Source organism: Pseudoliparis swirei, chromosome 1, assembly GCF_029220125.1.
Source record: "Pseudoliparis swirei isolate HS2019 ecotype Mariana Trench chromosome 1, NWPU_hadal_v1, whole genome shotgun sequence".
NCBI classification, from domain to species: Eukaryota; Metazoa; Chordata; class Actinopteri; order Perciformes; family Liparidae; genus Pseudoliparis; species Pseudoliparis swirei.
Window position 1 is genome coordinate 13972296 of NC_079388.1, and position 25705 is coordinate 13998000.

General features: G+C 40.4%; 1 protein-coding gene across 1 annotated transcript in view; it reads right to left on the minus strand.

The window, feature by feature from the left end:
- The window catches only part of csmd2 (CUB and Sushi multiple domains 2), a 208905-nt gene that overhangs the window by 79018 nt on the left and 104182 nt on the right, over nucleotides 1–25705 (minus strand). Inside the window, exons 12-26 of the mRNA XM_056417277.1 lie at nucleotides 24051–24163; nucleotides 19939–20121; nucleotides 18801–18991; nucleotides 18405–18540; nucleotides 15583–15777; nucleotides 13823–13961; nucleotides 11558–11745; nucleotides 10909–11097; nucleotides 10196–10312; nucleotides 9493–9708; nucleotides 8187–8375; nucleotides 6694–6863; nucleotides 6431–6587; nucleotides 6072–6263; nucleotides 2533–2659 (exon numbers count right to left, since the gene is read on the minus strand). Coding sequence (XP_056273252.1) covers nucleotides 2533–2659; nucleotides 6072–6263; nucleotides 6431–6587; nucleotides 6694–6863; nucleotides 8187–8375; nucleotides 9493–9708; nucleotides 10196–10312; nucleotides 10909–11097; nucleotides 11558–11745; nucleotides 13823–13961; nucleotides 15583–15777; nucleotides 18405–18540; nucleotides 18801–18991; nucleotides 19939–20121; nucleotides 24051–24163 — 2502 coding nt within the window. The remainder of the gene's footprint in view (nucleotides 1–2532; nucleotides 2660–6071; nucleotides 6264–6430; nucleotides 6588–6693; nucleotides 6864–8186; nucleotides 8376–9492; nucleotides 9709–10195; nucleotides 10313–10908; nucleotides 11098–11557; nucleotides 11746–13822; nucleotides 13962–15582; nucleotides 15778–18404; nucleotides 18541–18800; nucleotides 18992–19938; nucleotides 20122–24050; nucleotides 24164–25705) is intronic.

The window sequence follows — 25705 nt, forward strand, 5'->3', positions numbered from 1 at the left end:
TTGATCAATCGTTTACTGTCTAACACAATACGACGCCATTGATGATATACTTGGGATTTATGGATATTTTGCAACTGTCAAAAGACTGCTGTCAATGGGTGTAGATATCAATTGTGACTACTGTCCAAATCACTGGAGCCATTGGACAAAGCCTAATTAAATTGGCCTCTCCGCTGTTAATGCTGTTGAAAACAGTCACAAAAGATTCATTCAGTATCATAACACACAGAGTGCACTGTGTCTTACAGGAGTGGAGCTCTCAAATGATAAGGAGTATTTATTAATAAATTCTGAATACCAATTTTAAGATGAATGCTTATGGCTTCTTTGTTCAGTGTACCATGTGGCCTAGATCCCTCCTTTTATCTCTGTGGCAGTAAACACTGAATGATCCATCGGTAAAATGGCTCATTACCTCCCTTATCAACTCTATTCATTTCATATCATCTCTTTACGTCTGTATTCCACTCTCTCCCACCACCTATACGCTCTTGCATAAACAACTCTCTACACACCAGTCCTTGGGCTTTTTTGTTGTCTGCTGTCAGTCGGCACATCACCTGGCCTCTCATAAACGCAGTACGGCCTGATTAATGTGCTACCTGCAGCTACACTATTTGACATAGCATGAATCCCTGGGCTAATGCATTGCAAATTCTTCTCAATAATGAATAGCGTGGGTAGGATCAAAGCCATGTATATGGAGCATACCTTGCAGAGGAAGTCCAGCGACCCAGAGGTAGCGAAGGCACTAAAGAACCTAAAGTAGCAACCACGAGGGACCTAGTCGTGTCAGGTGTGCAACATACGGGGCAGCATGTGCACACAAATAGATCCATGAAGACAAACAAACAGAACTCTACGAAATTATGAAAATGACACGGCACAGAGCAACAACAATACTAGTTGTCAGCCTTAACAAGGCAGATATCAAACTTCTTTCGACAAATATCAAAGTGATCACTTTGATGGCATTTAAATCACCTAAAATGTATTTTCTATGTATATAAAAAGTACAGGAAGGATTCATAAATGTTGGATGAATTATTATAGTGCCCTTACCTAAACCCTCCATTGTGTTCTCTGCCTTTCCATCCATCCACATACACACATTATTGTTCAATTGTTAAGAATAATCTTCCAGAAAGACTATATTTGTTACAGTCAGATGGCTGAGAGGACTTACATGGAATGTCCTTTGTACAAATATTTCTAGATATTGTGTTTTATAAAGTGTTTTCAAATAAAGTAATGCTTTGTACATGGAGAATAAACCGCTGTGCAATGGTTTAACACACACTGACAATTGAAAGGGCAGAAAGAGAAAAATATCCCTCTTAGCAGCAGTTGAATGAGAATCGAAGGAATCACCAGTCATCTGTACAATAAATGTGAAGCGTAGCATAAAAATGTGGGCAGATATAAAAAGGAATTAGTTCCTGTTTCAGTGTCAAGTGCACAATAATACCTAGAAATAGATGGACTATTAAAAAGGTGTGTTTCTTGAGCATAGCTATTCTTGAAAAAAAATAATTGAATGTGAAATAGAAGGTTACAGGGTTAGAAATATTAAAACTGAATTAAAAAATATCAGTTAAAAAGGATTGTTTAGTTGAATCTGGGTGAGAAAAGGTGAAGAAAGCAAAAACCTATTTTTTGTTAAACACACTACCATCTAATTAAATAATCGTCTGTTTGCGTAGGATTGGCCAAATAAGGTTGATGTAAAATCTCTGTTGACTACTCTGAAAGCCACAGGAATGAGCCCATCCACAAACAAACAACTGCATACGTGAATCAACACTTTTGTCATCTATTGATTGTATGAATGCAAAATAGGCGAGTAATGCCTGCCTGAAGAGTCAATGGAGGAAGACAAATAGGGGCGGTTGGAAACCACATTGCTGTGGGTGGAGGAATCTGATTCATGTAGCTAATTATTCCCAAAGTTCCATTAGATGGTAAATAAAGTGTGACCATCGCAATGTGGCTGAAAATCGGACTGTTTAAGTAATGATCACTTTGGGGTGTACCATTCACGGCACAACCCTGAAGGAATCCACAGGGGCAACTCAATTGCGTGACAATGACAGGCCTTCAAAATGTATTAAGAAATTATGCAGGAAATATTGATCAATACAATTTACATACATCAGTAACAAAATATGGTGCTGGAGAATAACCTAAGTTTAAATTATAGGTATCAACAAAAAACCTAGAGTAAAAACCATTCACCTTGCAGGATTTGTTCTTACTTAAATGTAATCAAATTTAGGAAACTAAAGCATATAACACATAAAAGCCAAATACTTGACTTTCTTGAGGCTCTGAGGTGGCATTTCCCCTCATGCAGTAGTAACTCAACTATTGGCCAATAGCAGCACCCTGAAGATTGATTACACAGCAGTCTGTGAAAGTGATGAATACCACTGCAACAAGGCGGGCTAAATTGGAAGTATATTGAAAGGTGGCAGATTGAAAGAAAGCCTGAAAAGAACAATGCAATCAGAGATCTAGGAGGCGCGAACAGACCTGATAGTGCTTCCAGGGGTGGCCTCAATGGTCCACACGCAGTGCAGGTTGTGTTCATATGGAGCTGGATAGCCGGGAGACAGTATACGACCAGAAGGCTCATCCTTGATGGTGCCGCCACACTCCGCTAGAAAGATAGAGAGAGGGAGAGAGAGAAAAATTAGGAAGGCAATGACGAGGAATTAAATAAAAGGAAGTGCAAAATAAGGACAAGCTCATCAATGTTCGCGAAGTCAAATTATCATAAGATTATAGAAAGGTTAACATACTTACATGGCAGAAATCGGATCATACCACTCGCACTAAGTACAGCACATCAGTTTTCTCTCATTATTTTTAATGATTGACAAAGCAGTCACATGCTTAAATGTGAAGTGCTTCATCATCTTGCATGTAATTTGAATGATAGGGCGGAGAGCAGCCAACTTGATATACTCTACGTATATGTCCTTGGCTCAGCGAAAGCAATCCACCATCTCAGCCAATGACCTCATCAGAAGTTGATGGACGTGTTGACTGAACAACAGAACATTCAACATATTTTCAGTGTAACCTTTGGAGAAGAAATTGTGATTTATATGGCAAAAATATCGAATATATCTTCATTGATTATTCAGAAATATATATAGTGTACAGAATGGATATATAGTTGCCATGAAGAAAGCATCACTGCTATCAGCATCTGCTGGGCAACATTGATCACACAAAGAGAATGTCATTGAGCGTGCCTATAGGGGTATTCGTAGTAGTAGTCGAGACCATGATGGTTCTAGTATATTATCACGGTTCAATAAGTCCCCCTGAGGTACACAACATACACCACATAAGCTTAGTCCCTCACTATATTGACAACAACAACAGAAACGCATTTCTAGGAAACTACAATGCAAAAACAGAGGCCAACCCATTTAGTTCAAAACAGTGTGAAGAATGACACTTTTTGTTATAGCTTCAAGTAATAAATTGCCATCAAAAATACTCTGACTGAAAAGCAATGTTCAGCCCCCCTTCAATCACCACCTCTCAGTCTATTTATAAAGGTGAATGAAAAAAGGAATCTCCATCAAAACCATATTTGGAGTGTTTTTGCTTTCCAGCAATTTAAACTGACATGTAAAAGGTAAAATGTTCTCCGCTTTTTTCTTTCCATTGACAGGAAAATACCTCCTTCAAAAGGAGAAACCGAGGTTGAGTAATCATACTGATGATGACGGTAATGATGATAACACTCACAAAGGAAGGAAGTAACTAAGAACCCAAGAAAATCATGATAATATATCAGCACACACAAAGAAACTACAGTGTCTCCATACACATCAGGCATACACATTGTGTTACTTTCCATTTGACAAAAATGCCTTTCTCAAAAAATCCTTCCTTTGTTTCTTTCATTGTCTCCCTCCTTCATTCTCTCCATCTCCCTCATGCATTAAACATTTAAACAGCAATAATCACCAGAGCTGGCCTCTGAGCATTTTTGCTGTCAAAGCAGAAACACACAAAACAATACACACTACTTGAAATAGACTTTGTGCTTGGTTGCAAAAAAATATTTTTTAAGATTTGATTTATATTTTTGCTTTCACTATCTTGGAAAGAGAGGAAAAATGCAAAAATAATTAAAGCGTAAACATATTAATATTTAAACTATAGTGTAGTCTCTCGTCAAGCTTTTTCCCCTCTCTTGTTCTTTTCTTGTGGAAAGAAACTTGCCTTTTCATGGAGAGAAAAAAAGAAGAGGGTGATCTATCACAGTATGACAAATCCATCTCTTTCTTCTCGCCTTATGACCTAAGAAACTACTGCTCAGTGCTGGCAGTGTAACTCCCTCAGCTACTCTACCCTTTCAATCTATGTCTCCACATACACCTTTCTAAAATCAACTCAGGCTCTGCCTCTCTTTTTGTAGTTTAAATGTCCCTCTCCACAAGACATATTGTGTCAATGACAGGTGGGTTGTTTCATATATAGAAACAATACATCGAGGTGACAACCCAATCAAACAAACACGCAAATAACTTACCTAAGCGACACGTGTCAGTTAGACATTATAAATATGTAGACATGTGTGGTTAAATATAAAGATTATAGTACATTTAATTGGATATGCACTATAATATTCAGTGACAATAAAATGTAACCCTGTTTTAAACAGAGCTACTCAGTTATTTGGGGTTGCAACTTTCCGGATACGAACTCTCTCCACTGTTTTCAACTCAATTTCATTTTCCTCCCTCCCTTGCACACTCTATCCATCTCATCTGTGTTTGGTGTGTCCCCACTGCTAGAAAATAATCCCACCATTACAAACAGAAGCAGTCCCTCATCTGCTCCCAAATTCACTCTGTCTGTTAGGCTATCATCTGCAGTGAAAGGGGCATGGGGAGGACAATCCTGCAGAGATATACAGTACGCTGAATGTTGTTTATACCCAGTCATGAAATTACCTGTCAGCTTGGGTTGAAAAGTCGAGCTTTATTATTCTAATCACCATAGTTGATGTCAAAGAACACCAATCTGCCGGTTTTCCATACCGAGCTTCTGGCTGGTTTTCGAGAGATTCTGTCAACATGTCGCCCAGGAGAAGATCCACACACTTATTTAGGGTTTTCTACCAAGTCACCATGCGGTATAAAGTGTGTGTGTGAATGAATGTCTTTAATAGTTAAAAAAAGAATGCATAGCATGTTGGTATCAGGTGTCAACAACAGACGGGTGAACTGCAGGTGAACTCGACAAAACGATGGAATGGCTCGTTCTCAGACGACGAGGGGTTAAATGCCTGCCTATGTGCTGTTGATATGGGGATAATCGTATTTTGGTAAACATACATATTATGAAATGGGTGTTTGCAATCATGATGCAATAGGAATATAAGAAGCTGTCGATTAGATAATGTGTTGAATAATGTGCTGGAAAAGCAACCAAATGGATGTCCCGAAATAGCAGAGCTAAAACAGACAATACAGTATTCCTCAACCTACTCCGTCATCTTCACATTGTTATTAGGATGAAGAACTAGGTCAGAAAAAATCTGGTTCGGATTAGCAGTGTGTCAAACAGTCCGGCAGCATGTGATGAATCCTCTAATTTAATGCAATACAACTCGACGCTGTTTCACGCCACTTTTAATACATTACAGTTCAATTGTATTAGTTGTTTGAAATTATACAACTAATGTTTAGCTGTAACTTGGCAAAGTGCAACAATAAACTACTGTATCATGAGAATTCAACAGTATTATTTAAAAGGGATGGTCGTGCATTCTGCCTATTTTTATATTCTTAAATTCCTTTTTGCTGATCCCACTTTTGTCCTTATAACTTTCAAATATTGTACTGGGATATGTTTACATGATGGTATAAATCCTACTTTACTTCAATGAAGGATTTGAATACTTCAGAAAAAATCAAAATGTAATATAAAGCAATGAGCAAGAAGACACCAGCAGACGCCAAACATTGGCAACAAAACTAATATTTCTGCCAACAGCATGGACACAGTTGATTTCTAACCTATTCAGGGAACATCTGACTCACCAACACAGATTGGGAGGGGGCTATCCCATGCCCTCCTTTCCCCCCTTAGGCAGGTCAGCACCTCAGGGCCCCTTAGTGTGTAGCCTGGGTCACAGCTATACGACACACTGCTTCCTGCAAAATGACCCTTGTCCTCCCGCTTGTAGCCAAACTGGGGAGCACCTGGATCCTCACATTTCACCAACTCAAAACCTGGTGGGGGAGAGAGGGAGAGAGAGAGAGAGGTGAGATGAACGAAAGTAGAAGAATGTATTCAAGAAGAAAGCATTAATGTGGCAGAGGCAATGAAGGTTGGAAAATGAGATAAAGGCATACTATAATAAATGTAAAGAAAGGGGGGTGTTTTGTGTGTTACTCACTAACGAAGTGCAGTTCAAAGCCTTTACTGGTGTTATCCGCATTGCTGATAAACTCCAGCCACATGGAGCTGGAGGTGGTGTTCAAGGTGGTCTCCAGCAGCTCGCTGCCTGTAAACACCCCCAGCAGACGAGCCCTATTACTGCTGCCATCAAAGATCTGGGAGGGAAGGAGGCAGAGTGGGAGGAAGCATCTGAATTAAGATGATCGGGTCTGCACACACAGCGACGCTAACAAGGCTGCGATTCCCTCCAACCCCCCTCACTTTGAGCATGTCATCCTCATCAAGTCGGAAGTCTCGTGCCCATAGCTGGATGCCTTTGCCAGGCTGCGTCTGGATGGAGTAGATGCACTCATGGTAGTTGCCGTAGTAACCGGGGTAGTTGGGTGAGAGCAGCACCCCTTGCATGCCAGTCACGGATGAGCCGCATTCAGCTAGAGAAAAAGAGAGTGAGCGGAGAGAATGACAGAGACAGAAGGAGAGAGCAGGGGAGACGATAGTGGTGTTGGAGAGAGCAGAGGACACGTCAATCGCTATGTGCTTGAAACTCTCAGTGTATTCATTCATGCTGTCATGCAGAGGGAGATGGGAGGTGATGGGAGAGGGAAACGGTCAGTAACTATACCTGCATGTTGAGAGGCACATCATCATAATCACAATACAATCTGAATATGACTACAAGTAATTTCAGCTATGTTTGAAAATTTCATTTTTTTGTTGTCACTTCAGGAAGAGTGACAAAAAGGAAGGCAGAGTTTGCTATATAAATATAGCTGCCAGATTATAAATGATCACGAATGTATCCAAAATATCATCTTGTGCACCGAGGTAAGAAAAGGTGATAAACAAGGTATTAAGAGAAGTATTAACTTTCTAAAATAATGTTGTCGCAAGAGTGAACAATAACACTGTCAACCATTTAATATTTGGATTCAATTAGAGACAAGAGAAAGTAAATGTCACCACGCTGATATTGTTTGACCTAATTAACACATGCCCAAACTCTCACAACAAACATTTAGAAACAGAGAATCTGATATAATTTGTAATGAAAATAAATGGGATTTATTTCCTAAACTTTAATTATTTGTTTTTAAAAGGGTCAAAATTGTAACGCTTACACATGACTTACTTCATTTAGAGAAGAAAAAAAATGGGCAAGTGGTATAAATACTCCCAGAGAATAATTACAGCTATTCACAATTTGTATCCCATGTGCAGGTTCTGTTTGAAAGTGCATGCATATAAAGAAAAGAGCCGTGCAAAAGCCAATCACAAATAGATCATTCATTGTCATGGTCTGTGCTTTACCTATCATTAGGCCGATGAGGATACAATGTGTTTTTCTAATACTGCTCCAATGCAACTACTAAGTTCTGGTGCATCATATAATCAACATACTGACCTAAATCTGTCCAGCTTTACTCATGTTTCCCAGACATCAACAACGAGCAACATCAGCAATTAACATATTGCAGCTCGTTATTGTCACCCTCATTAGAGCTGCTGCTCTATATAATTTGGACAACGTCAAATAGGTTGTTTCTGGGAAGCTATCCAATGAAGAGACGTAACGTGGGTCGACGGAAAGAGATAATTAAAATTGAAAGAGAAAAGGCCCCGTCTTCCAACGTGACTGACAGTTGTGTAAGTGGATGTGTGGGTTTAAGTAAAAGGGCGAGTGAGGTGACATGGCATTGTGAGGGGGGATAGAGGGGAGGTGACAAAAGCCCAAAATAAAGGATGTGACCACCTACCAACACACCTTGGCAGAGGGGAGCTCCACACCCGCCTCCTACCCCCTAAGCAAATCACCCTCGCCGGACCCTCCAGCCGGTAACCCGGGAAACAGGAGAAGATGAGGGCGTCACCCACCCCGTACTGCAGGCCCTTTCTGGTACTGTATGGTGGGATTCCAGGATCCTCACATGGCTCCAAGTTATACTCTGGAAGAAAGAAAAGGTGTAAAGGTACTGTCACCACAGATGTATTAGTACATTGATATACCAGGTAAACTGTGATATGTCCGATATGTTTTCCACTAGAAAACATCATCATAGGTACTTCCATGTCCTGTGACTTTTTAATGTGCGACAGTGTACATTTAACTGGTTCAGACTTCTGTCACACTTTGAAAGGTTGACAACTGTTCCCCGCTGGATAAACAGGAGGCTGACTATGCTTAAATTAATCAACGTGTCATTTATCAAAATCAATAAAGCATCACGTGACATTGAGGTGGGTCAACATTTGAGGATTAATCCATTTTGTAAAGCTTAATGTTTGATTGAATAGCTGGTATTTAGTCTCCTGGACTTTGTGATGATATTTAGACTGAGTCTTCATATCCAGGTTTGCTCTGAGAGCAAAAGGAGATGAAATGATGCTCAGTGGGTAGAGGCTCATCTGTGCTCTCTCCTAAATGATTCATTTAAAATTAATCAATTCTCTTGATGTTAACCATTTCATAATTCACTCTCGAGTGGCTGTAATTACATATTTCTAGGACGCATTCTTAGATGAGTATTAGCTCCTCGTTTATGGTGGGCTCCTCCAAAATAAGGATACATGTTTGTGTCAAAACATACCCTTGTATTTAAAAGATTACAGCAAGTCACTGTTCAATACTCTGAAGCCTGAAACGTCCAATCTAAAAAATTTACCTAAATGGGTTTATGGCTGTTTGTATTGTAAATCTTTAAATTCCAACAAGGAACTAACATTTTATGGTTTTTTTGGTGGACCAATAGAGGTATTACTATCACAATGAGATTGTTTCATAACCAATTAAAAGTAATCGGAAAATCTAAATACAAAATTAACCCAACACTAACATTTTCTCCAACCGGCGAATGGCATCCCACGGAATCCCGATAGTTATTTTTCTCTCGAGTTGCTCCTATTACAACTTGAAAAAGACGGATCCTTTGTCGCGATAAATCCCTTCAGTGCTTAACCTCTCGGCCTCACACCCGTCTAAAAAAATTTCTCGGCTTAATACCTCAATCAGCTATCCCTCTTGTCGTCTCTCAGCATTTGAAAAAAATCTAAATCCATTCTTACCAGAGAAAGTGATGTTGAATCCCTCGTAGGAAACGGAGAAGTCGGAGAGAAAGCGTATCTGGGCGGTGTAGTTTCCAAATAGGCCCGCACTGAGAGGCGACGGCAGTGTGGAGCCCGTCAGCTTCCACAGGGGCTGAGAGAAGCTGCCGTTCTCCGTCACCAACAAATGGTCGTGAGGGCTCTCCAGGTGGAAGGTGTGGAAGCTGAATTGGACACCTGAATAAAAGAGGAAGAAGGATCAACTGGTAAAATGCACTTTCAATTTTACATTTTCATTCCTGACCTTAACATAAGTCAATGATGTACTTGCGAGTATCATTATCATATATGTCCAAAGAATAAACTCTTGCAAGTTGGAATTTGCATTCAAGGCAAAACATGTGGAACAACATTCTCAGTTTCATAATGCGTAGAGCATCAAGTCCCCGTCTCCCCTCTCTGTCACTTATCAAACACATTACACCCAGCCGATAGAGAGCATCCGCAAATAAGGCTGTGTCAATTTGATGTGAGAGCTCTTTCAGAGGTGACATGACTGGAGCACTGTCCCTTGGCACTGTAGCCCTAGGCCAGCCTCTCAGCACGTCTTCCAGGGACAGCATGTTCGGCAGAATACAAAGGCCACTCAGAGGGGGGAAATGACATTGTAAGGGAAATTGAGTTTGACTGCGGCATGTGGTTGACACAAAATTTCCCTGCTAACCTTTGCCATGGGAGGTCTCGATTATCCATGTGCAGTTCAGGTTGTGGGGGTAGAAGTCTGGGAAGCCAGGTGACAGGATGGTGCCGAAGTTGCCCTGTATATAACCTCCACACAATGCTGACGAGTCACGACACAGAGTGAATGGGTACAGCGGGTGACGGATGATGGAGAGAAATAAGAGAGGCAAAAACAGAGGGCAAAAACAAAGTGGGTGAAGACAGAAATAAAATGTTCCCAAAAAATAGACAAACTTGTCTGTGCATTAAAAATGGGATAAAATACATTTTACAAGAGGTGCCCTTCAAGACGGCATAAAAAGGAGACAGTGGTATCATCAATATCATTACAAAGTGGGCAGAAATCAATAATGTTCCTAAATATAAAAGTATTTACAGATGAGGAAAAAGGGAAACATCAAAGGGGAAGCTCAAGGCCCTACATATAAAACATTTATGATGAAAAGAGCCCAACACTTTTAAAGTAAAAAAAAAATGAGTTGCTGAAAGAAACGCTATCTTTAATGGATTTTATAATAACTCAAGACATTTATGTGAATTTAAATGTGATTCAATATGGAGCAAAGTGCTCAAAAGGATTTCGACTTTTTCATCTGGAATAACATACAACAATGAATGTAGCTTTAATCCTATCTCTGAATAGGATGAAATCTGGCAGGAGACTATTCATTTCTCGGTCAATATTATGGAACGTACCATCGCAGCTAGGCAGGGGGCGGCTCCACTGGAAATTGGGTTCACACTCTAAAGGCTCCGTGTCACTAAGTGTGTAACCCGCATCACAGCTAAATGTCACCAAAGCGCCCACATAAAAGTCATTTCCGTGTCGCTGCCCGTTGACAGGTATACCAGGGTCCACGCAGTGATCTGACAGCAACTGCAGGGCTAGAGGGGAACAGGATCAACAATTAGAGGAAGAACAAAAGGAGTGACAGAAACAAAGATACTGAAAATACACCTGCTTGCAGTGTAATTAGACTTGGACCCCGTTTTCAAAACGTCAAGATAAGGCCAGAAATGTTAAAAGGCAGTTTGTTCTCCATTTTCTGCGAAATATATCTTACCACATTTACTTTCTAATTATAGGCGTTGTAATAAGAACAACTTCATAGTGAAAATGAGAGCCTGCAGACAAAGACTGTATAGCTTTTACTAACAAGCAAGGCGGTGAGCAAGGCAAGGCGTATGGCTGTTGTCTGATTCAGTCCATATTATAATAGATTCATTTATATTATGATCTGTGAAGCATGGCTAAATGAGTCTATCCTTTACTGTATATCTATTCTGTATCTTTGCGTGTCGTTTTGAATCTGTGTTAGGAAGTTCACAAACTCTAAGCCCTTACTTTCGTAACGTATGCGGAAGCCGACGTCCGAGTGGCTCTTGTCAGTCGAGAAGAGGAGATACACGAAGCTGGAGGTGCTAATGAGGAACTGAGGAACCTGGGTACCCTGGAAGCTACCAATTAAAGGTGAGGAGGGAAAACGTCCATTGCGCACCTCAAGGACGTCATAGTTGACCTCGGTGCGGAACCTGAGAACACAGAATTTGAAGAAAGGTTTTAATGCGTTAGATAAAAAGAAAAATAACATGTATTGTGATGTAAATACATATGGTCACATTACATTCCCACTTGGGATGGTATCAATAGGATTTTAATGATATCACTACACTTAATGATACTCTTGGTTTAGTTTTTTTTATCGACATTGTCTTTTTTTTAAATGACCAAATGATTGCTTTTAAATAAATGATCATTAGAATACATTTACATACAATTGAATGTTGTTTCTAGAGCAGCAACAATGATGTGTCCAACAGCAAAGTAACAATAAAACATGAGAATCTCACTGAAAACAAATCCAAAATGTCAATAAAATAATCCATATTCCTGAGTGAAGATTAGCAGGAAGGAGGAACACAGTATCAGTCGCTCATCCTGTCTTCTAGCCTCCTCCTTCTGCTGATGCCACTTCTTGCAGGAAGCGCTGGCAGAAGGAGGAGGGACTGCTTTGTCTACATACAGACAGGAGCTTACAGTACCCAGGGGTACTTGTCGTAGTTATTATCATTACTTTACTGTAACTACTGCATCTTCTCTGAGTTGCTCGGTGTGTGTGTGCGTGTGAGCGCGTGTGTCGGTGTACTTGGAGGAGCTCAGCCCTGCCACAGGGAGCAGAGGAGATGTCTGCTGCAGTGTGATAATAATTATACCATAATAATTAAAAGCAGAGATAAATTATTCTGTTTTATATCGGGCATCAGTCTATGAATAAGTCTATTAACTCCAATTTGTCTATTTTCATTGGTAAATCTGATCCGCATGCTAAAGTGCTAAACGCAAGTCTGGACCACCGACCAGACAATGTGAACAAATGTCCTGGGTCCACGTACCCGAAGAGCACCGGATGGCCCCAAATTCCTTTTTCCCCCCACAAATTAGTTTAGTAATATGCATAAATTAAACTAAATATTAACTGATTAATAAAGGTATTCAGGCTGTCTCAGAGAGACACTGTGTAAAAATGGATATAGGCCAGGCTAAACACATTAGCATTTTACCAAATTACCGCAAACAGGAGTTCAATAGGGGCCCAGAAAGTGTTGGGCCTGGGTCAACCAACACGTGGGTTAATCTTCTTTTGGGTAAATGGGAAATACTCTGCAATTCAGAATGAATAAGGACATCTACTAATCAACCGAGACCAACTGAAAACCAGTGTGGTGATTAAAAACAAAACATAAAAAATGATTACGGTTTCAACGTCAACGTCAATAGTAGTCATTTCTTTATGTCAACGATTTGCTTTTAGGCAACAGTCAAAAACTACGAGGATTGAATAAAATCATTTATAATTTGCATAGTTATAGAAAATCCTTTGGCATTTGGCAGTTTGGTGAGTGCATCAATGTAGAATGTATACATGTGTGTGTGTGTGTGTGTGTGTGTGTGTGTGTGTGTGTCTATGCTTGTTGTGTGTTTCTGCCTTTGCTGCCAGAGCCGGTTCATCTTCAAAGCCCTGAATACATTGCTTAGTTTCAGCACCTTGTCATCTAAATGAAACGGTTTGTAATATTTTATTGATGCTACATGAAAATTAAAGAGCAACAAACATTTATGTTGTATTCATTTTGCATAGTGTGCTATCCGAGCAGGGATGAGGATGAGATGGGCTCGCGAGGATGAGCTTTGGTGGAACGCGAATGTAGCGTTTGATCGTACGACTGTATGTCCCTCTGTCCCTCACTGAAACATCAGGACCCTCCCATCTTCCTGGATCCCCTTGACAGATCATATCCAGTATGCATTTTACATTAAGTATGTATTGCATATGCATGTATACATTTTCAAACTTTAGGTCTCTTGACATTTCTTTGTATATACGTGTGTATTTGTGTACATATGGATACCTGTAGATCTTCAGGGAGCAGTGTTATGTTATCCTAGTTGGGGGTTTATGTTAATGTCCGTTACCGACAGAAAGGTAAGAAAAAAAGTGACAGAAAGCAGCAAGATGGTTGCTGAAATTGTGAGGAAGTAAAATGAAATTTTAAAAAGTCAAGCCTGTTCTGAGCTGTAATGCAGTAAAGAGTTATGTGGGTGACTCACTTGTCGAAGATGATCTTGATAGGATATCCTGGAGGAGCCTCAATGATCCATTCACAGTTAAGGGCCTCCTTATAGAGTTCTGGCCAGCCAGGGGAGAGGATGATCCCACTGGGAGCTTTCAGGTCCCCTCCACATGGGGCTAAAGGTGAGACAGAATATACGGAGGGAGAGAAGGAACAGATAGAGATTGAATTATGCATGTCTTTCCCATCTGATGTATGACAACGTCCGTAGTTGATCTCATGCATCAGCTGGGGCTTATCCCATTTCTTTTAATGCCAGGTTCTATCTAACGTAAATTGTTGTCAGCTCACTTCAAGGGTAACCTTTTCTCAGAGGAACATACCTCTTCATTGTACGCCTGTGTGCACAAGGGCATGCTTTACTTCACCATGTGTATGGGTATGTTTCCTCCCCTATCCTGTTGTCTTTAAATCTGTGATCAAACCAGAATATATGCTGACGTCCCCATCAGACAGAGAACATCTTTGATCGCCAGCACAAAAGACGCTTCTCCTCTCCCATACCCTCATCTCAGTTACTGCTCTTTGCCATACATCTCTGTAACTGCCTATCCTTAACCAGAACACACAGCACAGCGGAGGGCTTAGTTACAGTGTCAGCTCCTTGCTCCCTTTGAAGTGGAATGATTTAATCAGCCAACTCAGCATACTGAAGGACATCTATTAAACGCATAACGCGACAAACGCAGGGGTATGATAGATGGCCTCAGAGGAATACAACGCTGCTGTGGCACACAGGGGGAAGTGACATGTTCTCAGAATGGATTCTGCTTTGTGTATCTTGAATAGTGAGCCTTATTAGGCCCCTCAGAGCCCTAACCACGTCTGTGCTAAATGTGCCACGCTGCTGGTGTCCAAGAGCCGTAGCTAGTTAACGCATAGTTTCATCTTTGTCTGATTTGCTGGAAATAGTTTATTGATATTGAGTCAGAGTGGTAAATGGATGGTTGCAAGCACAGGACGTCTGTAGCGACAGACAAAGCTTCCGCATTACCACCAGAAATCACCACCCGTTAGTCAGATCTTAGTTCTTACTGCCATAAGAAAGTATTATTCTTGTTTTTTATTATAAACATTGTTGATGATGATTATAATTAATTAGATCTGCAACAAATGTAAAAGATATGTAATTAATTCATTGCAAAAGGAGTAGCAAATCCATTTTGATTGATTTATCGTCCTCCCCTTTATCAACAATAATCCATTCAATATGTGGGTGTGCAGAGTAAATAATCTCTTTACAATCTTGAGATGCATTGAGGCTAAATGATGAGCTAAATTAAACATAAAAGAACATACTCCAATGTCATGGTTTAGAGCAGTGCTTACACAGTGGGCACCAAGCTAATGAGATGCTCGACCGTGGAACAAATGCTTTCAAATCAAAAGCACATTTTGACTGTGCAACCTTTTGCATAATTACACTAGTGATATCTGGATTTTTTTTTCCTGAGCCATACAGCCATGCCAGATTAAATAACAAATATAGCATGAAATAAAACCCATCTCTCATCTTATTAAAACTTACACCTAATATTACAAGCTGTGTCAGTAATTCTGAGGAACAATATTTGTCATGCACCCATGTGTGCCCCCAGTATTAGGCTTCATCTCATGCCACCAAAAATACGTATAATAATTGCTGGAGTGTGTAGTTAAAATATTCGGGTTAGGTAACAAGCATCCAAAACCTGTTGGAAGATGGCTGTCATGAAGCTGGACCACTTGTTTACTCACCCTCACAGCGGGGGACTGCATTGTCCCACACCACGTTGCCATCCTTGAGAATGCAAGAGACGGTTTGCGAGCCGTGGGTCTTAACAAAGCCCTCCTCGCACAGGAATGAGATCGAACTGCCCAGCTGAAGGCTCTCACCAAAGCGTTTACCGTTAACTGGCACACCCGGGTCTGGGCATTCGTTGTGGCGAAATGCTATTGGAAATACAGAGAGGGGGTAGGGTTAGTGTGAAGGAGAGGACAAAGGTGTGAGGGGATAGTGTTCAAAAACATGAGTGAGAGAACAGCTCACCTTAGTTCTGCAGGAATAAATCCTTGTCACTCACATGTTCTGTGCAAATATGCAAATTTCTATAGAGATTCTAAAAATAATCACCTTAGTTTGTGGACAAAACTTTTTTACCCTGCTGTCAGCATTTAGCAATGCCAGCATTTAACAAGAGGGAATTTGTTTCACTTAGTGAGTCACATTGATTCAATATGCTGCAGTGATTACAGAGGGTGGGAAACAACACACCGTATGCAGATCATCAGGCCAGATGACACTGTTGAATAATACGTGGCGTAAACTCAGCAGGGAAAAATTGTTTTCATGCGTTATCTATCGAGCCTCTCAATGAAACGTCAAGCAGGAACCAGTCAGAAAGGCCTTGGAGAAACGCAGCCACACCAGAGGCATAACCCTGGAACTAGGCATGTAAACAAATACATCACCCGCACCACTATCTCTTTCACTTAATCTCTCGCTCTCACTCTTGTACAGAGTACAAAGTTAGGTGACACGTGGAGGAGTTGATGAATGCCTCTTGTGTATCCATTGGACCCAAACAGAGTGCCAGCCACACCTCATTCATCATGATTATCTTATTTATTAAAGAGCCCAAAATCCCCTCAATACAGTTTGGCATGTGCTTAATTACCATGGATGATGGAAGTTGTCCGCTCAGCACCACAACACCCCCCATAACAGTCCTGCGTGAGATGACACTGTTCTCGGGAACAAACCGCCATCTTCAATTAACTGGTCTTGACATTCATTCACCGTGCTGCATTGGTAATTTATACATTCATCTAGCTTGCTAATTAATGCTTCAGTGGCCATGTGTGGTCCACATTGCGGCTTTCCGGAGGCACCTGGTTTGGCTTGACATCTCTGCAAATGAGCAAGAGTAAGGTACGAAAAGCACTCTGGGTAGGCTGACGTATGTTACTTTAGCGAGAGCACCAGTATTTTAGGAACTGGATACAGGATGAGTCCTCAGAGTGCCGTGTCATTTTTCATTTTATTGGATCAATCGATCGCGCAACTAAAATGTCAGTTTGATAATTCCTGTTGAAGAATTTCTCTAAATATTCTAGTGCCAAAAAAACATTTAGTATTTAGGCCCAGAAAACACAGACAACAATGTCATACTTTAACTGTGGGGCCTTACTGCTATAATAATGCACCTTCAAACTTGAATGTGAGATGATCTTTTCCTAGGACACTTTGCATGGACGTCCCTGCATCTATCATTCTTTTTTTTTTAAGGCTTCAAATAACTATGAAGCTCAACAAACATTGTTTTTGATGTACAAGGAGAGATGGCTGTTTATGATTGTACAAACCTAACCTACCGACAAAGACGCTCATGATGAACAATTAGAGTAGAGTCATGTGTGAAGCAGTTAACCAAAAGTCAAGGATATATCTGTGTGCACAGTTACGTTCAGGTACATTACCATTTGTAATAGAAACAGACAGCATGAGATGAGATGAAGATCAAGTCCATTTCATGTTCTACTGCTCATTATATGATGATTTAAGGGCTACCTTGTCCTTCCTTCATTGTAGAGGACTTCTTCTGGTTGGATGATTACATTAAAACGTGAGCTGCATTTTAGGGAAAAACATTTACTTGCCATGCTATGGAAAAGTAATGTTGAATGTGAGGAGTGATGTTCTTGTCTTTTACAACATTGACAGTATTTTTGTTGTCTTATACTGTAAGTCCATGTGGACTGGATTCTGGTATTTTGCATAATACAATAAACTAATTAAATGATCCCCCAAAGTAGATGGATAACTATATAATGATGTGGTAAACTCAAGGTGAGGAGTACATAGAAAACCATACGAAAGCATCAAACTTTAAAAGTTAAAAGAATATTTTATTCACCACATTAAAATGAGTCACTGCTACTAAATGTATTGGCCAACGGCACCTTAAAGATTACTATAAATCTTCGTGGCTTCATAGGGTTAGGGCTAGACACCATGGAAGGGGATATCTATTTGGGGTTGTGTAACAATGTAAAGAGCAGGCTCATTACAAAGGGATGCATATGCAAAGAATGCATCGCCACTGCCAAACCCTCATGGTACGGTCTATCCAAGAAATGGGTTTACCAGCGTGCAGACAACGATTACTGCGTCAGAGAACAAAACCCATCCGGAATTTCCTCACAAGTCAGCAACTACCCAGAATAGAATATAATGAGCACTGCCGCAATGTATCTGTCAGGTAAGGATCCTGCGTCTTTGTTTGGGTTTTATTTAGATGTCGAGTCTCTCTATTTTAACGATAAAGACGGTTTGGGGGTTGTCATTTCTCTATGTGACTATATGTGTACAAAGAATGTGTTGCTGACGGCTAGAAGGGTTTATGCAGTCTGAGGGAGACATAGATATGGCAGATGATTCATGCCTCTGCACACACATACACATATACACTATATTGTACAGCACATAGAAACAATCCACAATACCGAACACCGAGTCTGTGCAGGAGTTTATTTAAATACTTCCCTTCATATATTTTACTTTAACACTCGATACTTACTTGTAAACGTAATGTTAAAGCCTCTGTCTGTGTAGGTGTGGTCGGTCAGAAACTCCAGTCGGGCTACATGGGCACTAGTTGTTATAGAAGGAGGTAGGGCGTCACCGGAAAAGGTACCTAGGATAGGAGACTCAGCCTGAAAGAAAATAAATATACATATATATATATTTTTTATAATATAGGAATAAAGGTATCATAGGGTAAAAAAGAAAATAAGTCAGTGAGGAAACAGCTGCTATGGGGATGTAGACCGAAAGACTAGCCAGTCCAAAGATGCTGGATGACAGGTTTAGCTTCTCCTACTGGCATGCACAATGAGTGATCGGCAGGGCAATAGTTGATGCAAAAAGAGCTATTCAAAGTAACCAAGAACAACAGCTTCGAAGTCATCTCTACCTTTCCACCATCTTTGATCGAGAGGAAGTCAAACTGTTTCTCCATGCTGAGGTCGTTGAAGGCCAGATTGATGCGGCTTTCAGGATTGGTGATGATCAACCACACACAGTGCATATTGTTACCGTACTCTTGAGGGTAGTTGGGAGATAGCAGCACACCGGAGGGAGTGGTAAAGTTGAAGAAACAGGAAACTATAGAAGAGATACATATAGACCGTGAGAAATGGAGAAAACTAGAAATGAAACAAAGCAACTGAGTATTGTTTCGGGGGCTGAAAACATAAGGGATGATTATATTAACTTTGGCTGACAATTTAATTTGATACATTGTTTTGAAGGGAGTATGTGTGAGTGTGATTAAACTAGCCCATGGAATTAGTTTAAAAGAGGTTGTTTGTGGCTTGTTGTGGCAAACTTGAACTATTTATCAAGACATATGATAATAGGAACCCACTACTAACAAAGATCATCTCATTTAAGTAAGCCTTGTGGAATTAAATGGGTATAAACGAAGCCTAAGCTGAACAAAATCTGACAACAAGACCCTGGTCTGTCTAGGCTGAACCAGTATATGCCTGGGAATAAAAATGACAGCACCTTCACGGAGATATTTACATCTGATAGGGTGAACCGACCAGTGCTCGGCTGTCATTGGCACTTGGCCCCATTTCTGGGAAAAAGATACGGTTCTCGAAACATTGTACATTTTCTCAACTATCCTTTGGTTTGAAAATAGATTTAAAAATGGGCCATGAAGAGCAGGTTGGTCTAGTACTAGCAAGTCATTCAGCTCAGTGATGTTTATCTAGAAGATACCGCTGCTTTTAGTCCACCATATGATTTTATCAATAATACCTACAGTGGCCCTTATCTGCATGGTCAGCTCTTTTTTTCATGTTGCCCTCGCCCTGTAACTCTCTCACTCTGTGTGTTGGTCTTCCCTGGAGTTAATTAGATAATAAGCACTCTTACGGTTTCTAAATCCACGGCCTCTGCTGGGATAATCTGATCATTTATTAAGCAGCCCTCTCTGCACAAACATACATATTTATGCCTCTCTCGATTAGTGATGCTCTCATGCACACGTCTGTACACGGTGCGTGTAGAATCTGAATAGCACAAGGTATCCACCAACTTACAGACACAGCTGGGTTTTTTAGCCGACCACTGGTTGTTCTTCTGACAGGTGATGTTCTTCTTCCCCATCAGCTCAAAGGCAGGCAGACACTCAAAGTAGAGTCGGTCCCCGTGACGAAAACCTGCCCCCTCCCGTTTGCCATAAGCTGGCATTCCGGGATCTCCACAACTGCCTTGGTCAATTTCTGTTAGGGTAGATTTAAATACATCAATTATGCAAATCATTATTTCCAGTGGAAACATATTTCGCAGTTATACAAATAAAGACCTGCTCCAGTTTGAATCACTGTGTTACAATTATAAAATGAAATTCAATTCACACAAGCCCCATCCCTGCACTTTTTTCTTTCACCCTTACATTATCTGAAATGAAAAAATAATATTGTTTATTTATTCATTTAGCATCATGGACAACCATGGTGGCCCTACATGACTCGTGTCTGTTCCACAGTTTTACTAACAAATGCTAGATGGATTACAAAAAGAGAAGGGTGGGGGAGAGAGAAAAGAGACATCCCAACTCAAGGCTATTACTGACTGTAGCCTCCAGCTGATATTGACCAGATACTTCCACATATAGTCAAAAAGTGATATGAAGATGCAAGACCTCTCACTAAATCAAAACGGAAACAGCTGTTTCTCATTTATTCCTGTTTCTGGAAAATGTGGATTCAGCCAGATTTTTTGTCTGACCAGGGTTTTTTACCTGCATAAAGAAAATTTGGGCGCGCGCCTAAGCCGTTTTCCTGAACGCCTATGACAAAACCCGAGCGCCTAAAGCAAAAAAAAGTCTGCGATGGGGAAAAAAAAAAAAAAAAAAAAAAAACTGTGTTCATCACGTGCATGTCAGCGAATATGTTCTCAATAGTATGTTTCAAGTAGGCTACAGCCGAACCCTCGTTCTGTTTTGATCAATAGTAATCAAGTTGATAAGCGTGTCTTCTTGTCTGATCAATATGCAACTGTGAGGTTCGCGAATGGATAGAGCGACAGACCGGGCGCGCGCAGCGCGCCAAACATTTTTTTGGGAGCACCGAAGACCCATTTTGACCCAAGAAAAACCCTGCCGACCCAATAATTTGACAGGAAAAAAGTCGTTTACCAATTGATTAATTTACTTTACCATTTACATTTATTTGCTGAGTCTGAAAGCCTGGAGGAATAGTGCAGTCCAGAGAAAAAATTATTTCCCTATACAACGTTATTCTGCAGCCAAGTCTCAACTGTTGGATGTTGGAACTTTCCACCAGCACATTGTCCACCTTTTTCTCACTGTATCGACGGGGAAAATACATTTACAACTTGTGGACAACAATAAGGTGAACATGCCATGCATAATAGGATGCATTCTTTATTATTACCAGCTCTTATTACAGGAAGGTTGTGTCAATGTCCATCATTTGTTTGACATTTTTAAATCTACTTTATATATGTGTATAAACAATCTTCAGAGAGTTCTATTGACTAGTTTATGTTCTGCTTCAGCGGACATATCTCAAGGAAGTGGTGCTAAGTGAATTCTGGTTTAGGGTTTAGATTTTTGTCCGACACTTGACCGAGAGCAAGATGAGGAAATCAATTATATAAAATATAATGAAATAAAATATTCAGGTCTTCTGCTTGTTTTAAGTCAGTGTAGCATTTTAATCAGGTATGAGATTTTCATGTAGTGGGGCATCTTGGAGAAGGAGCTGTTAAAGGTATATTTCCTTAACAGTATCCTCAGTTGGTTGAGGCATTTCCAGCTGAAGCGTCTCCGGGTCATTGCTTCATTAGTTCCTGGTTTTATTGCAATTGTGCATCAAAGACAGCGCTGTCTGGCACCTTGAATGAATATTATCAATGACTGAATCAGTGAAGAGTTCATCTTGGGCTGACGAGATCAGACGAGCATTTACAATTCACGATATCAAAATCAATGTCCCTATTGTCCCTGAACTGGAATACAATTTCAGACCAATTTTATTTTTCACAGAGTAGTCTGTACTTCTCTTTATCCTCCGAAAACCTGAATCACTTATGTAGAATACCTCTCGAACATCGGTCTCTCTCTCCCCCTGCAAATGTATCGCTCCCCTTACTGTGTGATAAACGTTCGGACTTGCGTTGGAAGCTGACGTGAGCACTTTAAGGTACATGCACACACACACACACACACACACACGCACCACACACACAAACACATCCATGAACACCCTTCTTCTTTAAAACCACACGTGCAAATTTCATTATTGCAAGATGTATGCATTCCTCTTTCTTTCACTCACTCTTCTTTCTACTTCTCCGACGTTGCAGATGGGAATGCTGAGGCATCCGATCGAGGCATCCGGATGGGGGAACACAGAGAGCGAATACGCTCATCCATTCAGGAAATGATGGCAGGGTCTAATACGATTTTAAATCGCACCAGGGGCAGTGCTGGGTATAAATCCATACTCGGCCCTAATGATGATCATCATTTAGAACAAATATTTTGAGCTTACTGCGGTTTGGATGTATGGCTGTCCTGAGGCGTCCTCATTCACAAGACAACTCATTGATCTTACGTGGAAGTCACCTTTAAAACGGGGGATGCTGAAAGCATGTTTTAAGTTGGGCCTGAGAGAAAATTTAAATATTTAAAATGAACGTAAAGGATCAAAATTAAACTATATCTGGAAGAACATGACAAAAATGGAGGCAATAAATAAGAGCCCTTTGAAGTACATTGGCTTGTGCATGTGTTTCATGGACTGTCTGTTGGTATGCATGAGCTTGTGAATGCGTGTGTGCGTGTGTGTGTGTCTCTGTGTTTGTTGTGTATAAGAGCAGGCAGGAGAGAATGCAACCGCATTTGATTCTCATGAATAAGCGAAGAGATGTAATGGGATATTTGTTGTTCCTGTCTGTTTGACATTCCAGAGGAATCCAACTCTCGTATGGGACTCAGACAGGCATTACTTTCAACAAAGTCACTGCACTCTCCTGAGGCCAAAAACGACAAGAGGACTTCAAAAATAAAACGTATTGGTAAAACACAATATCTCAATGTGGCTTCATGGACCAATGTTTCCAATATCAAATTAAAAGCCTTACAGGCTATGTGAAGTGCCCTATTTACAACATTTGGACAATGTCGGCATATATTAACTGCATTAACTGTGCAGTTAACCAAAGGCACTTGCATATCTTATCAATGGGTATTAGTACTATTCAAGCACTGACAACAACATTTTGGCTCCAGCAATGTTACAAGTGGCATATTTCTAACTTTAAACCATTAAAAGCCTCTGATCAGGCTCTGAAAATCATGCTGTTAAAAACTTAAAATGTCTGTTGAAAGATTGAGGCTACTGCAGTGTCAATTTGAAGGGTAAGGTAGGAGTATGTGTACCGGAATGACTGTGTTTGCAATTACACTTGATGATCAGGCTTAAAATACAAGTAATTGAGAATGCAAATTAGATTGTGGGTGCTCCAATCTGGGAGGTGAAGTGGTTCAAAGCGTTTCTTCCCCTTCATTAAGTAGAACTCATTGTTTTAATTACACTTTGGTTTAGCATGCTGTTCCACTTTCTGTTATTTCTTTCTGTTAACTCATAATAAATAAGCATCTGTGGGCAAGGGAGAAGACTCGCTGTGCTTCTGAGAGGCAAACGGCAGCCTTATCTAGAAGAAGAGCTCTGGCTAACTCCTCAAATTCACACTGATGCCTGCAGAACACACAAATAGAGAACGACAAACTCACACTGGCACTTCTTTCTGCCTCTCTTGTCTTCACACATGCATGCAAGCACATACATTACATTACGTCTCTTTTATTTTATGCTATTAAGCTTCCCTACAAGTCTCTGATGAGAGCATCTCTGAACCCTATGTTCTTGAAACTAAACTCATGATGGTCCATACAGGCAAGGACAATAATACAGGCAACCCATACAAGCTATATCACTATATCAGTGCCCAAGTTGTCAGCTTTGATCAATTAGTTGCAATGCACAAGGGTAAACAATCCAAAGAAAAGACATGTCATTCTAATCGAGACTCTCACAGAAAGAGGTACCTTTTATAAATTGCTGTCAGCAAGCCGGCACATCCGACTGACTGACTGTCACAACTTTTGAATCATCTTTACCTTCGAAGGACACCTTGAATCCCAGGGAGCCACTGGTGTCATCTGTTTTGAAGTTCAGCCACATCAGGTGACTGGTGCTGACCACAAGGTCTGGGGTTGTGGTTCCTGACAGGCTAAAAAAAGAAAGAGACAAGAAGACGGGTTCGCCTAAGATTGTTGAGGACATTGTGTGTGTTGTGCAGCCTATAGTGTGACTGTAAAGTGTGTTTGTTGTGAAACCTGGATGAATTATTATAAGCAGTGTTTGCACTGACTGCAAAATGTGGTGTCACTTTAATAGCTAAAGGCCCTGTTTCTACTGCATCATTAAAAGAACAGAAAAAAACAACCTGAAGTTATATATTAAACTATCTGACTTTTCTCATCAAAGAAAAGTGCTCTAAAGTGGCCGCAGGCAATTCTAGTCTGAGAAGCATTTATTTTTTACCCTAACCTTTTAATTCAAAACAGTTGGGGACAGGAAAGTGGAAAATGAAGGCAAGATCAGTCAATGCCACAGAAGTAATTTAATCCTGTTTGAATAGTAATTCCCCCCAACTCTAGTTAATTAGAAAGTGTATAGCTGTTGAGTAAGTGATTAGGGGATCTAATTTTAGTGATTGGACACAAAGAATGGTGGGAATAGTAAGGAAGTGGTGTCCGGATAGGTTGGGTCTGGGTTTCTGTCCTTTCCTGCAGCCTTTTGTGTAATTTGTGGTGAGTTTCTGACAAGTTGTCTATGAATAAGTGGGAGGAAAGATGCGATATGAAGTAGATCCAAAGAAGCACCACTGTGCAACAGATGGTGGGGATTCACCCTTGCATTCCTCTTTTCTTGTATTGTTTGCATCACTAAAACTAAAGCTGAGTAACTATTTTGTACAGATATGTTGCCTGATTGGCTAATATCATTTCATGAATTATATTTCCTATAAACACAGGTTTGCATGTATGTGCGTTGTTATCCAACCTAACACATTTGGTGTTATAAAAAACTTTATTACGTTCGTCATATTACATATTGTTTTACATTCATACATGACATTTGGTCTCTGCATTTAGACCATATTTAGGAGCAGTGGGCTGCTGTGAACCACCCGAGGAGCAAATCACGACCTAAAACACTCCCCTTGTTTGTGGGCTGTTTCGTTGTCTATCTGCTCATGTAAATTAAGTTCTTCCCATTCAAGGACATCATTTCCCCTGTGGGAAAAGCATTGAGGTGGACTTCCCAAAGTGTTATCTTTCATTATCAAACTGTCAAAGCACATTGTCTTTCAAGTGAAATGAGGGGATTTGATTGGCCTTCTCATTTCCTATTCACCACCACATGTATAACAGTAGTGCAGTACGGTTTCATGCTTTTGATCTTAAAATTACATTACAAAAAGAAATTCCTACACTTGCCTGCACCACTTATTTCAAAATATAGTATAGACTAAATAAAATGGTGCAGATAGCTGCAGTATATTCTCTAGTATTGTTCATGTGCAAGAGTGCATCCGATCTCAAGGACAAAACTGCCCACACTACTTTCATATCATGAAGAGGGAGTCCAGAGGGCAGAGGGAGTCCTTAATTGAAAAGATTAGGTCGTTTTCTGTGTTGTGCAAGTAAAGTCACAAGAATATTAAAGTGAGGAAAAGCTACCCTTAACAACTAACCCCTCCTCCACA